The sequence below is a fragment of the Ylistrum balloti genome, unplaced genomic scaffold (genome assembly GCF_031769215.1).
Source record: "Ylistrum balloti isolate Yb309-2 unplaced genomic scaffold, AGI_CSIRO_Ybal_v1 Utg370052, whole genome shotgun sequence".
NCBI classification, from domain to species: domain Eukaryota; kingdom Metazoa; phylum Mollusca; class Bivalvia; order Pectinida; family Pectinidae; genus Ylistrum; species Ylistrum balloti.
Window position 1 is genome coordinate 1033469 of NW_026782104.1, and position 18302 is coordinate 1051770.

The 18302-nt window shown below is 34.2% G+C and overlaps 1 protein-coding gene across 1 annotated transcript; it reads left to right on the plus strand.

Annotated features, from left to right (window-relative positions):
* Positions 1–7050: 7050 nt before the first annotated feature.
* LOC132549269 (metalloproteinase inhibitor 3-like) lies at positions 7051–11292 on the plus strand. The gene is made up of 5 exons (XM_060213186.1): positions 7051–7174; positions 7601–7689; positions 8322–8418; positions 10618–10766; positions 11104–11292. Exons 1-5 carry the CDS (start codon positions 7051–7053, stop codon positions 11290–11292), a joined length of 648 nt encoding a protein of 215 aa, XP_060069169.1.
* Positions 11293–18302: the final 7010 nt, after the last annotated feature.

Genomic DNA, 18302 nt, shown 5'->3' on the forward strand with positions numbered 1-18302 from the left:
GATTAATATTTATTACTTTACTCTCATTACACAGAGGTGATTGTTTGTTTCTTTCTTTATAATTGTTAAGCACAAAAGTTGTTGCGATTTTGCTTTGTGACATGTATGTTACAATTGATGACGCGATATAATAGTTATTTTGTTAGTTTTTTTTTCATTTCAAAATAACAGAAATATTTGTCTTTCTAATGCATGGAATGCATATAAAAAGAGTAAAATGTTTACACAGTGTTGTAAAATTCTAAATATTACATTTACTTGTCTAGATAAGTGATATTAGCGTGTTTGTCTGTTACAATATCTATCATAGTTATATTTTATTCACATTCAGGAAAATAGAATAAGAAAAATAACATAAGGGAATAAGTTCATTTGTGTTGGATGGTGACGTTACATTAATTTTCATTGTGATGAATATCGGATACAATTTCCTCAAAAGGTTTCCCTATGCTTCTTTTTTCTATTTGCAGAGTAACCAATTCCAATCATGTTTTCATCCCTTGCCATTCTGGTGTTCCTGTGTTCCGTACAGCTGTCACATAGTCTGTGCGTTCCTGAAGTACTGCATCCACAAACGGCATTGTGTTATCAGGACTTCGGTACGTTCCTCGACAATGCTCCATACTGCTGTTTTGTCAAGTAATGCTTGAGATTAAAAATGTTAAAATATAAGAGAAGAGTGAGGAAAAAGAAATTGGTCGAACTAGATGCAACAATATCAATGGAGTGGTACACTGACCATGAAATCGATAATCAATGCACCTGCTTTGTATTAACGAACACATCAGAAAACATTCTTCTTTCTTTCAGCTTTTAAAGGAAATATTACCGCACTTGAAAATACGGAAGGTCCAGCGGGCCAAACAGGGGTTTCGTATGAAGTCGAGGTATTGAAGGTGTTTAAGGTAAGTACTTTAGAGGAGAAAATAATATTTAACGCTTTTAACCCATAATTTCAGAAAGGTTAGATATGGCATAGGTCTGCTTTTCACATCTATATACAATGTACTTCAATATGTATAGAACGGTTGACGACTCTTGATGGTTTTTAGCTTTTCAAAAAAAATCATCTTCGCTTTATCATGTAAATATTTATGAAAGATTTCCAGATGGATCAAAAGCAACGTAGAGCATGCAAAAGTAGGAGTTAATTAAAGGTCTCCAGGCATGAAACAATGTTAACAAGGTTTGCTTAGCTAATAACACAAAACGTGCCTTTTATACCTGGTTATCTAAGTAAAATCTTAAGCAGTTATAGTCCGTTTCATGATAATGAGGCCTGGAAAAACATATGATAATGAATCGAAAATTCCTGATGATCTGTATAGACCAGTTTATATAGATTTTCTTCCACACCAGCAAAGTTTTACATAGCTCCAAGAGACCAATCTACAATAAAATATTAACCAATGCATTGTTAAATAAATGGGGTATTCCCAGTCATATTTAGTATATTACTCTAATGTTCTGTATGCAGGATATCAACTAATAGATCTTTTAGATAATACCACAGGTGGCTGACTCATATAATATCAAGTTGTTTTATCGATTTTTTCATGAACATTTTTGTGACGCTTGTTCAACAGAAGAGTATAAAATCGGTTCTTAAAAAGGAAATACGTTTTACTTCCGAGTTCGTCGACCAGTTTATTTAGGTCAAATCTAGGTATTTTTGGTAATACCACTTCTTGATGGTTGGAACAGGTGCTGTGTTTTATGATCAATATAATCAAATCCCCGACTTCCGGACAAAGATATCTTTCCAAGAGTGAACTTAGCATTTATGAACTGCTAAATATCCGTGTATAAACCTTCTTATTCAGTTTTTTTGTCCGTAGGCAAGTACAGTTTCAACTATGAAGTAAAATGAGATATGAGGTTTTCGTGACACCGGAGCAAACTAAATATACATGATTTTCAACGGTTTTCAAAAATAATGTCAGTATATAAGGTTATATTGTTTATTAGAGCGCAAATTGATAATTGATCCGGTATATGGTTAGGAATGCATACATGCTGGTTTTTTCACTTCAGTTATCTTTATGTCAGATATCTGCTCTTAAAAATGCAATAAAATTTGATGAAAAATGCTGAAATTCAATCATGGCAATTTTCCAAAGATGTTCTTTATTTCATACATTATTTTTTCAGAATAAGAAATCTGTTCTGGTTGAAAATGAGGTGATAACTATCTCAACATTGGGGTCTCTGTTGAACGGAATTACATGGTTGAATGTAGGAACTGAATACTTCATGACAGGTAAACACTTCATATCATCTCTTGTCAGAATATTCAACACTCAATGATAGAAAGTCTGCAGATTCCAGACTTACAGTCATGAACAAATAATTGTTAGAGCTACAATAATATTGTATTGACCGGTACAAGGTAAACACTACAGAGGTTACTGTAGACAGATGGTTATCTCTCTGAGACAAAAAATATTCATCACTGATACAGGGGTTACGACCACTTTCGCTCTGTGCACCCCTGGAACATTCATAGCAGGATTGAAGGTTTCTTGTGTGACATTATGGATAAGACGAGAGTCTATTTTGATCCGCTGTTGTATGTCAGACTAATCTCGAGGTCGCATAATGGTATTTTGTGCTGACTTTGAAATTTGGTTTCGCTCCTTTGCAATCTTCAAAGTAGCACATCACTCTGATTGGTCTGCTTTTTCTCCTGAGAACCATTCTAGTTCAATCAAATTACATGATTGTGCCTTGTCAGGAACAATTCGAGGATTGCAGCGAACGAAAGTGATCGTAACCCCTGGAGTATCGAGGATAAATTACGTATGATGCTATCTATGAACTTGTAAAGCTGTTGTATTTGATGAGAAAACTTGGATCGGAATTAATTGTGTTAACTTAAATGTATTAAATCAGCAAACAGTGACCAAACAATTAGCCTGTGCTCCAGCTATGTGATAGAGTGGGACAATTTGGCGCTACCAGAAAGTGTGTACAAGTGGAGTGTTGCAGATGATACCTTCAGACCAACCAAACGCTGTAAAAAATGCAAGGTAGACAACGTTATTTTTTCTCTGCATCAGTTTCTGTAAGTTGTCTCAATATCTCTGCGGTATAACTTCATTTCCAGGTGGAAAAAGTGTGCAATAACTCCATTTCTAACATCTTTCACTATTTTTTTCTGCATCAATAATCGTACGTTGTATTTCACTTTGTTTTACAGATCAATTATGGTACTCCGAATTTGGAACCAAACGTATGTAACTACAACAATGAGAGCCGATGTCACCTCTATGAGCGATGTTACTACATCGCCGAACTTGGAGAATGTGCCTGGGGTAAACTGCCTCAAAAGGAGAGTGGGAAAGACTGTGAAGCGGAAGTAGAGGAGCAAGCGGAAGAATAGGGAGAGGACTAAATCTCTATGAAGGACTGACAATTACCAAGTAGAAGGGTACGCTCTTAAAACAAATTGTCCTCTCAAGCACTTCTGCATGCGGAAAAGAGAAAATTGTTTCTAATATGATATGCTATCCTCTAATAGATCATATAATACTTGTAACCGAATAAAATATATATCTGGAATGTATGACTTTCTTGTTATTTATCAAAATACCATACTTTATCAGTGTATTAAAATTGTGTAAGATGGTACTGTGAATATACTTATTTTGGTGAAATAAAATCAGATCGCTTTACCAAATTTGGGCAAATTAACGTAATGATGAAATGGCTTTTAAAAAATCACTGTATAACCAATAGAAACAAAGTTTAAGTAGCACAACTGTATGTAAGCACAAGATTTTAAGCTTGAAATGCATTAAAAGGATTGCCACTAAGATATGTACACTCATAGTAATGATATTGGATAATGGACAATGGTATAGTTAAATATTATTTCATTATCTTTCAGTTTCATGCATTTGTCTATCATGTAACTCTTTAGAAACGAACAAAATCTTATTTAAGAAAATTCTTCTTTGTGAAACAAATCATTTATGTTATCATGATAAGAACAAATGCTTGCAGTGCAAGGAGTATGATTATATGTTTTATCTTGAACAAGATAAGGAAAGCATACTGCTTAGGTAATCCTTTGAATAATGGGGTCGGATTGAACTTGAAACATTGATGTAAAAAGATAATCTAACATAGAGTCAAATTTAAATTCTGATATAAAATGCTCTATTTAGAAAGAGGTCACACTTTGGAAACATATGTTGGCTAGACATCAAACAGCTTTATAAAATAATGACACTTTTCAGAAGTTCTTACATGTATTACTTAACAGACTATAAATCTAGAGAAATGCAAATATTCCATATCACTAGCAACTAGTTGTAGACAGGTTTTACAGGATAAAGGACACGACATCAGCTTTCTCGGAGATTACAAGTAATGCCGGCATTAGAGCTGGATATTTTTAGTATTTGAACAACAGCTGATAACTGACATCTATATCTGACACAGGTCACTTAACAAAAGTGATGTCAGTTCCACTTTGTGTGTATGTAAAACAGCCATACTTTGAAATAGCAATGGTTGTGATTACGTCCATTGACACTTCATATGATGATTGTATCGGTTATTCCGTATAATATTCAAAATCATCCATATTACATACCATGCCGAACTTACAATCGATGTTATACCCACCTTATATTATGTAGCGAGATTCTTCAGTATACTACTCTACGTTCCATATTGTACTAACATCCGAAACTATAGTCTCATCCCATACTGAACTTACATTCAAAGTCGTCGTCTCATTCAATGATGTGCCCACATCCGAAACTATAGTCTCATCCCATACCCAACTTACATTCAAAATTGTCTCATTCAATAATGTGCTCACATCCGAAACTGTTGTCTCATTCCATACTGCACTCACAAATTGCTGTCTCCTTCCATATTGTATTCAATCTCAATCTGTCGTCCCATTCAATAATGCACTTTCATCCGAAGCTGTTGTCTCCTTCCATAATGTACTCATATCAAATACTATCCCCTTGTTCCGTGTTGATTTTTCATACAATACCGCAACAATTAATTAATTACATTACATAACGTGTTTACATTATCTCCTCTCACGAGATTCTGTATTGTATGAATATCATATTTAATTCTACATTAAATCAATAACTTATTGCTCGAAAAAGTGTTATATATCAAATAGTTGACATACTGCCCGAAAACAATGCATTGAATACAGTGGACTCCTTTAAGGTAGAAATATCAATTATTTCCCCTGTGTTATCATGTCATTTAGGTTGCAGAATTTAAGCTAACAAGTTCCAGAAAATGTCTCTGTTCAATTAGTGCTTGAAATATAATATCTCAACTGTGGAGAGTCATGAGCTACAAACACTAGAGGACCGAAAAGGGTTTCATAAGAGAAGACATTTGGTTCCCACAGGAAATCAACAAACTTCCTGTCTGAGCAGGGCAAGAGCCTTCATAGTCAGCAGTTCAACCTCAAGATGGTAGTTGTGCGCTTTTTCGAATTGGGAAGTAGCCCACTCCCTCTTCCAAGATTTCCTTCATTGATAGGGGGTGGTGTCTCTTCTGTCTTCTATTACTGCAATCGAGCAGTAGCTTGGGCACCATCTGTTTGTCAACAGTAAAATGGAGAGGTGGAGGGTTGGAAAATTCAAAGATTCAAGATTCAAAACTAGTTAAGACTATTATAATGGAGGGAAATACATTTTTTAAGATTTAAATAAAAATACTGTTAGAATAACTGTCAATGAGATTTTTCAAATCATTGCTTGTTAAGTAGGGTAGTGGAGGTTTAGCAGTTTTCGAAATTTTAGTTTTCCACAACTGATTTTTTAGCTGACGTCTGGTGACATTATTTACTTGAATTGACTGCGATTTACATGACTGGTATCATCGACGATGATGAAGACGCTTACTCTTCTGTAATATCTGGTCGTATTCTCCTTGTACTTTTACATGTCTCTCTGTATAAATCTTTTCGTTGTCCTTGTTTCATCGCATTTATGCTTGAATTAAGATTTTGTTAACAATTTCTTGACACATTTGGCAATAATCGTATATCATGACAGAGAAAATAGATTACGCATGTATAGATTTAACATTATTCCATGCACTTGATATAAAATATTCACAACAAAATATATTTAGATGGGTTATAAAGCAAAGTATTTTCGACGTTAACACAAAAATGATCGTAGTAGAAGTAGGTGCTCGCTCTGCTGTGAATACTTAGTATTTTAGTTGTTGAGTGACCAGTAGTTTAGTGTCTGTAATTTAGCGAAGTAAACGTTTTTTTTTTTTTTTTTTTTGGTAAGGAAAAAAGGTACTGGTGTTGAGTAGGAGTATATAATTGTTAATCTTTCGGAACACCTGATTTTATTCTCATTGTAATTTTGCAGGGGTCTCCTTGTAAATCTTTCCTTTGTTCATATGTTTCCCTATTGTTATGGAATTTGAATTTGAATTATAATTATGTTGTCAAATTGTTTTTGTTTGTTTATTTTTTGTGTCGTGGAGTTCAACAAATTTAGTTCGCTTTATTGATTTCAGATAAAGGTCAAATATTTACTGTAGATAAATATTCGGTTTTTATTTTTCAAAGCTTATAAAGTATTATCTTTGTTATCTTTTAAGTGTAAGACGTAATGTGGCGTTGCCGTTAGACAATACTATTCTAACCTTTAAGTACCAGATTTATTTTAACCCTGCACATCTGCTACACCGTAAACAGCATATGGTTATGTGCTTTTCTTATAACACAAAGTGTTCAGTTAAGAGTCACACATTATAGATATACATAAATGTGGAAACTCACAGAGATCAGCATTTGAAAAAGTGAAAAGGGTAAGTGTTAACTAACAGAAACATGTGTTATTATCAATGTTTATTTCTCAGTACAAACATAGTAATACATCAAATATGTATAATTCTTACATTTTTGTTTTTTATATTATTTTATATTACAACACCTTCTCCCGTGTCAACTACATATATGTCTATTTCCTGCCATCATATCACAAATTTTCCATCACAGCAATTTCGTCTGATCATTACTACAGAGTTAAATCAAGCACGATGACGTTTGTATCAGCGTTGGTGTTTGTCGCGTTTGGGCTATGTGTGGTATACACTGTATTCGGATGTTCTTGTATTCCCTACCCTATGCATCGGCAGAAGTTGTACTGTGAAAACGACATCGGTAAGTATGTCATGAGACTTGAAAGATGTTCTGCACTATTCAAATTCAAATTATCAGGAAGTCATGAAAAACTTTCACGACAGTATCAATGTATATTTTTACAACCATATGTCGGAGACAAAATCTTTTTTTTTTTAAATATCTATACGAAACTATTGAAATTACAACTATATGACATCATCTACTTCTATGCGTGACTGTCAAATTAAAACAAAGTCTAGAAACAGCTATATGACATCAACTTCCAACGCTTTAACTGCTGCTGGAAATAAAACGTCTTTAAAAAGGCAGGGAGATATGATGCTTTACATCAGAAAGTTTTTTTTATTTAATTGATCTGTGTAATACTTTTATGTCAATAACGTTTTCGTGATGTTGTAGGTTTAAAGAAGACGTTAGTTTGTTATCACATGTTTATAATTGCAGTTTTTATTGGAAAAATCAAAAAGGTATTCCCTCCTGCTTCAATGGGTGATGACTTGGTATATCGCGTGAGAGTGAAAAGAATTTTCAAAGTAAGTACCATACCTTTATCTACAGTTATCTCCATGAAACAATTGGCGGAACCTGGTGATCCGGAAGTGTGGGTGTAGTCTTTAAGCTATTCGATATTCCAAAGGATTTCACAATCATCGTCGCTGGCACCAATTGCTAACCTTACGTCACTTCAATTGTATTATACGATACAGTCGAACCTCGTAATCTCGAAGTAGAAGGGACCGTTACTTATCCGAGTATTCGATTTAAATGCGATTCGAGTAATAAGAGTTCGAGATAACGAGGTTCAATTTAACTTACGTATTATAAAGACGTAGAGTTAGATATTCGTGCCGTCCCACGTAATACACTACATACTGATGTAGGGTTACGAACTCTTGCCAAGACCATGTGTTCGGTAGTACAACACTTGTAACAGAGATATTCGCTATCTTTTGTGATCAGTCTTTGAAGCATTACTATATAACCAATTAATTGTATTCGCTCCTTTTCCGCTTGCACTTTTTAATAATGTTTAATGGCATATTTCAATATGTATATAATCAGCCGTTTACACTGACACCGCATTTTGAAATAAAAATAATGGAAAGTAAAAGCACCCTTCTGATTGGTAGGTAATAGTTAATCTGTGTTTTCCGTGTTGTTTTAGGGATCCTGCAAAGATGTAATAATGGTGAATACCCCCGCCAGTGACTCGCTGTGTGGCATCACTAATCTTGTGAAGGGTGAACAATACCTCATCACTGGTAACATACGATTTCTACTTCAGTCATGATCTTTATTCTGCAATCTGTTGAGAATTTAGTTATCTTTCGTTATTGGGCGAGTCGACTGATGAAAACACATCTAGTGATGTCATGTTTATAATTGATTGCGGACTGCACTGTTGAGTAAGGAATACCTATATAAAGTAAATAACTGTACACTATGTAGTTGCGATGATGATTGATCAACATTTACATGACGGTTGTCATCGATGACCTGTTCTTTTTCTCTTTGTAATTTTTCTGGAGCCTCTGTGTAAATCTTTTTCACATTATGCCCTAGTTTCATGGAACTTGAGTTTCAATTTAGATTCTGAATACATAACAGTATTTTCTTTTTTTTATTTATTTTTTTTTGTATACTGTTCAATATTTACTGTGAATCAACAATGAGCATATATACATACATACCAAATCGAATTCTGCAAATCTGTGCATTTGTGGGAAATTTAAGATTTAAATGTTGACTCTCCTTACCAATGTTATCATTCATATAAATGAGATTTGTTGTTATTTGCAATATGTTTCCCTGGAACATTATTAGCATTTTTAATTTCCTTGGAGTTGAAACAGATACATTTCAACCCATGGGGAAAGATGAATAAATTAGCAAACATTAGGCATACCCTTGTGTTTGCAACTTAACTGTCTTCTCTTTTCCAGAGGGTTAAGATCAGCGTATCTCACCAACTTGGGGGTGAAAGACTATTTTTTTTATACTGCGGGGTTTATTACCAAATGGACATTTTTTATTTTGCTCTTGCAACTAAAAGCAATGGTGACAGCTCATACCAAGGAACGAATCAGAGTAAGAAAGTGATTTAAAGTTCATTCATTAAATTATTCAAGTTCATGTTTGGAGCACAACAATTAAGATTTCGAGTTTATACAATTGAATTTTGTCAAAAAGGTTTTTAATATGGCTTCAAGTACATAGATAGAGTGTAAGATTTTTCAGAGATGCTTTCAATTGAAGTTTTGTATGCGTATGTGAGACACCAATTAAAAACAGTACAGTTGATAATAAAAAGATTATTTCTTTCTGTCTCTACAGTTCTGATAAGGTCAACAAGAATGTAAATCCAATCTTGTCGCGTCAGTTATAGAATATTGATCAGACATGGGGACAAATGTGAGGCTATAATGTACATTAGACAACCTCTAACGATTATAGGAGTATTTACTACTAGATGTAAGCTGTTTAGAGGATTCACAAAGCCATCTTATCATCCCATATGATTCATTTTAGAGACGCTTTACTTATAAATCATATACACACAGTTCTACGGCTCAATCCGATAAGGGAAATATTCATTTCGAATTAGATCTAGCGCCTGTGTAAAATGCATGAATAGAAATATAATCAACAGCTGTTTGGATTAAATGTTCCCTTTTGATATCAACAATCCCTGATAATAGGTATGATATACCTTATTAGAGCCTAATTAAACAGTCGACTATCGTCTTTCATGCATTATAAATATCAGTTCACAAAAGTAACAAGAAAATATCAACATCAGAACATAATCATAACCCAATTTCAAATGTAATAAAACCACGACATTATATGAAAAAAAGATAGATTAACAAGGAGATTATTGAAAAACGGCTCGGAGAACAAAACTATGTGTTCCTGAAGAGTAAGCATCTTCTTTATTAGGTACTTGAATGTATTGGTTTTTTCTTTGTCCTGATGCCACGCATTGTTGACTTGGTTGAATTGTTACTGTGACGTCATATCATTGCCATGACTATGGGGAATCCCCGATCTCAAATCTAAGGCGAGACAAGGATATCTTAACACTGGTAAAAAACTTGGGTGTACATGTTTAGGGTAAGAGAAACATATATCTTGTAACCATGTATAAACGGATTTTTTTCGCATTTGCAATTATGATATTTTTTTCTTTTTTGAAAAATAAAAAAAAACAGCAAAAAGATATATTCAAAATTGAAAAAGTTGCGTTTATAAGATAATATGAGAACAGTTTTCACTCATGAAAAGTAATAGTGGCATTTATGGTTTTTTCTGTTTGAAAAAAAAACCCAAAAAATTCAAAAAGAAAAAAAAAGAAAGTTTATTTGATAATGTGAGAATAGTTTTAACTCATTTAAAGTAACCGCTATATATGCACTCCAATGTTATAGAAAAATATAGCATGGGTTTTTTGTCCTTTGCAGCTAAAGGCAACAAAGGCACATACCGAATATCGCTTTGCCAGAGCCTCATTTTAAAGAAGGACTCCGTAACAAATAAAGTGAAACGAATGTACAACTCCAAGCGACCAAAAAGTTTCCCGGGCTTGGACGAAAGAAACTGTAATTGCACGGTATCCTGTTTTATTTTGGATGTGTTAGTGTTAGTGAGGATGTAAGGTTTCTCAATATATCTACATGTTTTGATGATTGGATGGATGAAGGTTAATGGTGACGTATATCTTGGGAGAAGTAGCTCGTTTGTTAGTTCGAATTTAAATCAAACAGCTGATAGAGCTGAAACCTCTGTAAGAATAATTGGCATTCTTTTTGTTATAAAAATAAATAATTTGATCGCTTAGTTATGTGTGAAATATACCGCTCTAGCATTATGACCATAAAACACATGTGTAAATGTAAATATTTTTGACAACGACTGTCTGATTTGTAATCTAATTGGCGTGATTTCAGATCAAGTACTGTGGGGAGACTAAGGAAGAATGTGGAACAGTATTGCCTAAAACATGTGTGTACTATGGCGGTAATAGTAACATCCAATGTTACAACAAACTACGATGTATTCCATCCTCCTCTGGAAACTCGTGTAGGTGGTCTGCCTTCAATTGTGGAGGTCCCGGTGGCATCATCACGTCCGGCTAATACTTTAAATGTATATGGCTTCTATTTAATAAAAGGGTCATGACTCACTGAAGCATATGAACATTGTTGTTTCTCGTAATAGCGATGTAGGTTTCTGATATATTCCCACAATAGCAATCACATATTGACATCTATAAACCATATTTTGGAGAGGGTGAAGAAAGACAAAAGTGTAGAGCCTTTGGCGTGCCACTTGTTTTTCTGTCAAAAATTATTACCATGATTTCTGTTTATCTTGCAACATTATTTGGAAATTAAGACTTTCGAAATGTTAGCAGATCTGTTAGGTAATTTCACTATTGTTTTTTACCTGATGTTGACGTTACGCTGCATCAAATAAAAACAACATGCGCAAATAATGTACAGTAATTAAATGGATATAGGTTTTTTGTTTATTATCGTTAATAAACCAATTTTATTACACATGTCTACATCAGCTTAGAGTGAAAAGAAATATACACTGTGTATTATTTTACGGGGTTTTCTTTCTTCTTTTTTATGATAAACTTGTTGAATTTTGATTACTATGCACACTTGGTTCTTGCTGGACAGCTATAATATGGAGAATCCTATTCAGTAACGATATAACTATTGAGGCACTTAATGCATCAAATATTGAAATATACGAGCACGCTTTCAACTTATGAAAACGTCAAGCTAACTAAACATTCCCTTTCATAAATGTATAAACGTCTAGAATATTATTGAGTCCTTCAATAAATTTCAAAATAGTCACAACACTTCATTATCATTTTTACTTTCATTTTCTTGATTTTGTTCTTGCAGCTAAGAGCAATGTTGGCAGCTCATACCAAGAAACGAATCAACGTAAGAAAGTGATTTAAAGTTCATTCATTAAATTATTCAAGTTCATGTTTGGAACACAACAATTAAGATTTCGAGTTTATACAATTGAATTTTGTCAAAAAGGTTTTTAATATGGCTTCAAGTACATAGATAGAGTGTAAGATTTTTCAGAGATGCTTTCAATTGAAGTTTTGTATGCGTATGTGAGACACCAATTAAAAACAGTACAGTTGATAATAAAAAGATTATTTCTTTCTGTCTCTACAGTTCTGATAAGGTCAACAACAATGTAAATCCAATCTTGTCGCATCAGTTATAGAATATTGATCAAACATGGGGACAAATGTGAGGCTATAATGTACATTAGACAACCTCTAACGATTATAGGAGTATTTCCTACTAGATGTAAGCTGTTTAGAGGATTCACAAAGCCATCTTATCCTCCCATATGATTCATTTTAAAGACGCTTTACTTATAAATCATATACACACAGTTCTACGGCTCAATCCGATAAGGGAAATATTCATTTCGAATTAGATCTAGCGCCTGTGTAAAATGCACTAATATAGATATAATCAACAGCTGTTTGGATTAAATGTTCCGTTTTGATATCACAAGACTCTCCGGAATGTCCTAATTCGCCTAACGAGAACGTCGCAGTATGCGTATACAAAATCGGATGCAAGAACGGCGACGCTTCGTATATGGAAGAAATTGGGGGTCCGATTTAATAAACATCAGAAAGACCCGGACAAAATTCACCAGATCAGAGCGAAAGCATTCCCAGTCCCAGATCAACAAACCGGCACTTACAGATCAACCTGCGCAGCAAAATATAATTGACAGGAAAAAATATTCAAAATAGTCAACAGGGAAACAAATCGTTTCAGGCGGCAGGTCAAGGAGGTCATTTACAGTACATTTTTGCCATTTTGTGTATGGTTTTATTCTATAATCTGTATGCCATATCGTCATATTATTTTCTACTTTAGTGTACATAGGATTTTATTACCGAGAGAAAACTGGTCGATACCTAACCATCGCGCACACTATATACGTCGGTGGTTGTACATTTCATATTGGTCATTTGTCTTCTGTGATACCCACCAAGTGAATAAACGCCAATGATTGTATAAAAGACAAACAAGTGATTAGTAACTTCTAATACAAATGTAGAATAAGATATAAGTACACCCGTGTGATGAATTAAACTGTATCACACAGCTGTTTCGTTCTTCTTTGACTCATTAGTAATGGCAAAGGCCTGAAGTATTGAAACATGGGAGGTGATATAGGAATGTCAAATTATAGACGGGAACGTACACTAACTCCGTAATTAATTAAATTTGAATGATGTTCAGCTGGTAATCTCAAAATATTAGTTATTTTGCTATAACGAAACAAAAGACACTAGCTTTTGATAGTTATATTTCTTAAATAACGTTCCTTCGACGGAGCAATTCATTAGGAGACAAGGGTACCAAAAACATCCAGGATACCAACATGATAACATAATCATAATCCAAACTCAAATTCGACAAAACTAGGGCAAAAAAAGAAAGATTTAAACTGCAGACTCTTAAAAAAGTTTTTAAAAAAGGCGAATAAATATAGGTGTTCCTGAAAATTAAGCGTCTTCTGCTTCATCGTCGACACCCATCATGTAATTATTGGTAAGAAAAAAAATCCGCGTATTCTCCTGAATTATTTATAAAGAAATGTCAACAATTAAGATGTTTTTTCTTCCTTTGATAAAACTTCCCGCATTGTTGATCAATTTAATCTTAAACTACCAAGAGGTTATATGAAGTTGTCATGTCAATAATGTTAAGAATCGTCGATATGATTTAAGCCTTAAATATAAACAATGATTTATTAAACCAGCTTTGTTTGGACATGACGATGTATTTTGTGAAAACAAAATATACAAAAAATAATTTTACTTGGAAATATAAACAACGGCAATTCATTCCATCAAACACAGACGATTTTTAAAAAAAAATACCGTAATATATATGTGTGTTTGTGTGTGTACGAGGGTGTGTCGGTGGATCCTTGTTTATTTGAGTAGTCTGTTTATGTCAGTTGATTTCCTAGATTATATATGAGATTGGCCCTCATGTCCGAACAAATGTGTTTAAAGATATGTTCGTCCTTTCTATTCAATGTCTGGTATGTAATATAAATACGATATACAAACGATCAAATCAAATTAACAATTTTATAAGTAATTGTGTCTAATCAGTTTTTTCAGATTCTATATTTTTTAAACAATTCAAATATATTAATTTTCCATTTGGCAAATAAATTACATTTCAAAATAATGTGTGTAGAAAGCTGAAATTCATATATACCTGAAACATCGTATCAAGCACATGGTGACATTTTACTAAATATAATGTTTGATTAAATGTAGCGTTATCGGGGAAAATATTACAAGTTACTACCACTTAATACTCTCATTAACACATCTGTTACAATCCCTGCCTACATAGAGGCATATAAAATGTTCACTGGAGGGTAAGGTTAGAAGAAGGCAATTCAAGGAAGTTACAACGTCAGGTAAGTAAATCCACCATCCAAATATGTTCTATTCCCAGTTTTTCTTCATGCCACACATCCTTGGCCTCAGGTGAAAATCGTGCCGTTGCTATTTACGCGAGAGTGCGATTTTCACCTGGGGCCAGGGATGCATACCCAATTGACTAACAATACCAGAAAAACGTACAATTTGACCAGTACTATTCTGACTGTGCTCATTCCTTTCAACAACACGATGATAATTGTCGAAAACAAACATTTAGAGCTGTTCAAAATCATTTTAAGATACAAACGTCATATATCGCATTACGAATAAGAATGCTAGAAGGTGAAAACAAATATTGATTAAGTTTGTTGGTAGCATTGAACTGAAGTAGAAATTGACTTAACTGTGAAAAAGACATTTGAAATACATTTATTGTTATTTAAATCAGTAGTTTTACACTGGCGAACTTTTATGTGTTGAAGTTGTCCTTATAGTATATCTGCCTTGTGTACGAGTAGGAAACAAAATAATTTCAATGTATAAAGTCACACTAGGAATAAAGGTAGTTTGATGATGCTGTTTTCTTTGTCTTATCCCGTTGTCTTTATCCTCGATACTCCAGCGGTTACGTACATAATCATTGTCGCTCTCTGCACCCCTTGAAAATTTCATGGCAAAACTGCAGACACAAGCCAGATAATTTTATTGGTCTAGAGCGGGTTTCATGAGAAAAAAACTGACCAATCACAGACCAACACGCTCCTGTGAAGATTACAAAGGCATTACAACAAACCGTTATACAACATCGCGATTCGTTAAATGTACATTAAAGGATCAAACTAGTCGTCTCGTCTTATCCACCAGGTGTTGCACATGGAACCTTCGACTTTGCCATGACAGGTTGCAGTGGTGCTGAGAGGAATAGTGAGCGTAATCCCCGCAGTATCGAAAATGCGTTGTTTTTGGCACCGACAGTTCCTATGTCTTTAAGATGACAAAATCATTTTGTGTGATGCCGTTATAATATATTTCTGTTCAGAGCAGCAGAGCAGAACACGGTGTTATTTGTGCTCGAATTGTTAGACAACAACGTACTTTTACAAAAAAAAAAGTTCATGCGTCTATGAGATTGCTATACGATAGTGAATGAAAGTTCCACGTGTTCCAGAATTAATCATAGCATAAAATCCACAATAAGCATTTATCAGGGGACACTAGCTAACATTAGGACATTATATCATAGTAATTGTTACGGTGATATGAATGTTTAGAGGAAGAGAGAATCAGTTTCTATAAACTTTTTTTTTAATTGTAACAAATTGGTCATACCCAGGACACGTCATTGTAATTATGTTTTTTAATCAGAAGAAGTCGAACAAAAGATTCTTAATTACAAAACATGACCTCTATAAATGTATCACATCTACACCTGTTATATCACGTTGTTCTGTGGAACATTCGTATTGACATCAGTGTAATTTTGTCCGATTCTGTAGAACTACACGACCGTCACTGATGGAGTTGCTTTGGGCGTTCTTGTTGTTGTGTGGCGTGCAGGCTGTGAGCTCTGAATGTGAATGTTCTCCATTCCCGGGTCACCCTCAGACCCAGTACTGCACAAGCGACATTGGTAAGTATCAGTCTAAATAAAGATATAAATGTGCTTTAAAATGTTAGTTGTATTCCAAAATGAGCACTTAGTTTTATCTTTGAGTCAATGAATGAATGAATTTCAAAAGTGATATGAAGTACGTCTTTTTTCCTGAAGAAATTCAGGTCATTTTCTGATCAAATAAATAACAAATTAATCCTTGCAGTATAACATGTACAAAGTTAATATCTATTTATAGATATAAACTATAAATGTATATTGTGCAACAATTGCCAAACATGCTATTAGCTTATATTATCACTCTTGTTGGCTCGGATGTAAGCAAACGCAATGTGCCATACTGTGGTACGAAACCGGGGAATCGAACACCAGACGTCTAGGTGAAATGCAATTGTGTTACCACTGCTACATCCGATCACCCTAAACATTGTTAAAGACGTTCAATATTGTTTTTTCAGGAAGTTGAAATTTTGTTTGGGGACAATTCAGATTATTGTATTTGTACTTTTCAAGAACATCCAACTTGCTAGGGGACGTAATAACTCAGTCGGTAAGAGTGTTGTCTACGTATAACCCTAAGCAAAGATCCGAGATGAGACCTATTTTTTTATTGTTGTAGTTTTCATCGGGAAAGTAAGAAAGATCCTCAAACCAGGTTCAGATGACGGAAACATTCAATATCGAATGAAAGTGTTGAAGTCCATTAAAGTAAGCAGCATATCGTTTTCATTTCTCACGTATAAATGAAAAACAACTAATGTTCATATTTTTAGCATGTCACAAGCAGTACCTAATTAACAAATAATCACTGCTACACTGGCTGTCGGATGGGACTTAAAAGGGTGGCCCGTGTGAGTATGTCCAACTCGCAAGATAAAGATCCTTCGGCGGTTTTTTTTTTTTTTTAAAGTGTAGGCGTGATAACGCCGGCCCATATGTTAGGGTTAGATTAGCAATAGGGACTATTTATTTAGTAATTTTGCTGGACTTTCAAAATCTTATTAACATATCGATTGTTAGTGTAGGATTCTCTTCCTCATAGTCTTTAATCGGTCGTTTTGCTGCGACGTGTTTGTTGTATGGCTAGGGCTATAATTAGGCCAAGGGTTCGACTTCACAATTATAGTGTAAGAACAGGCTAATAAGTATAGACTGTCCCTTCCTTCATTTTTCCTCTATTCCACTCAATCTTGTTGCTTCATACTCCTTTTCCTATCTTTTCTCGTCCGCTGAAGGGCCGAAACGTCGTAATAGTGGACCTAAAACCCACTCAACGATAAATAACTCAAAGTTCACACTAGGAGATAATGATATCTTGCAACAGCATTTTGTAAGAGTCACCACATTAGTATGCGATTGACCATTTCGCTGCTGTTGAATACGAAAGACTTATCTAGGCCAGGAACTGGTGCATAAACATGAGGACTTGTTTGCCTTAATTTATATGAAGACAGTTTGTGTTTTGCTTACCTGAATACTGTGTTCTACGGAATCCCGCCTCGCCACCATCTTTTCGGATTACTTCCAGTGCCAAGTGTACTGTCATTTTGAATAGTCTAAACTTTCGTGGTTTCATCAAAAGCTTGAAACGTTGGATGCATTTTTTCACAGATATCTTTCATGCATATATTTTTCGCATATTTTATTTAAACTCCAAAAAGAAGAAAAAACTTCCAAAAATGACTCCCTCTACGGTATATTGAATACCTTATTCGTGATTAATTACATATTGTCTAGATTCACCGTTGATGTAAACATCCTGACTGGACATTTTCAACGACACGTAAATTTCTAGACTAAGCATTTGTGTTTTGTAAAATAGTTTCAGCGAAAATTGACATACGTACTTAAGTAAAAACTTTGATTTTTGCTATTGAAGTGATCAATTGTTGACTGATCATTTCATCACTACTATATGCAATATCCTCGTTTATTGACAGGGTTCCCTTACGGGTAAAATCATTGTGACCAGCGTTAATTCCGAGGACGACTGTGGTATCACTGACTTGAAGAGAAAGAAAAAGTATCTACTGACGGGTAAGGCGCTCAAGGCTACTAAATCA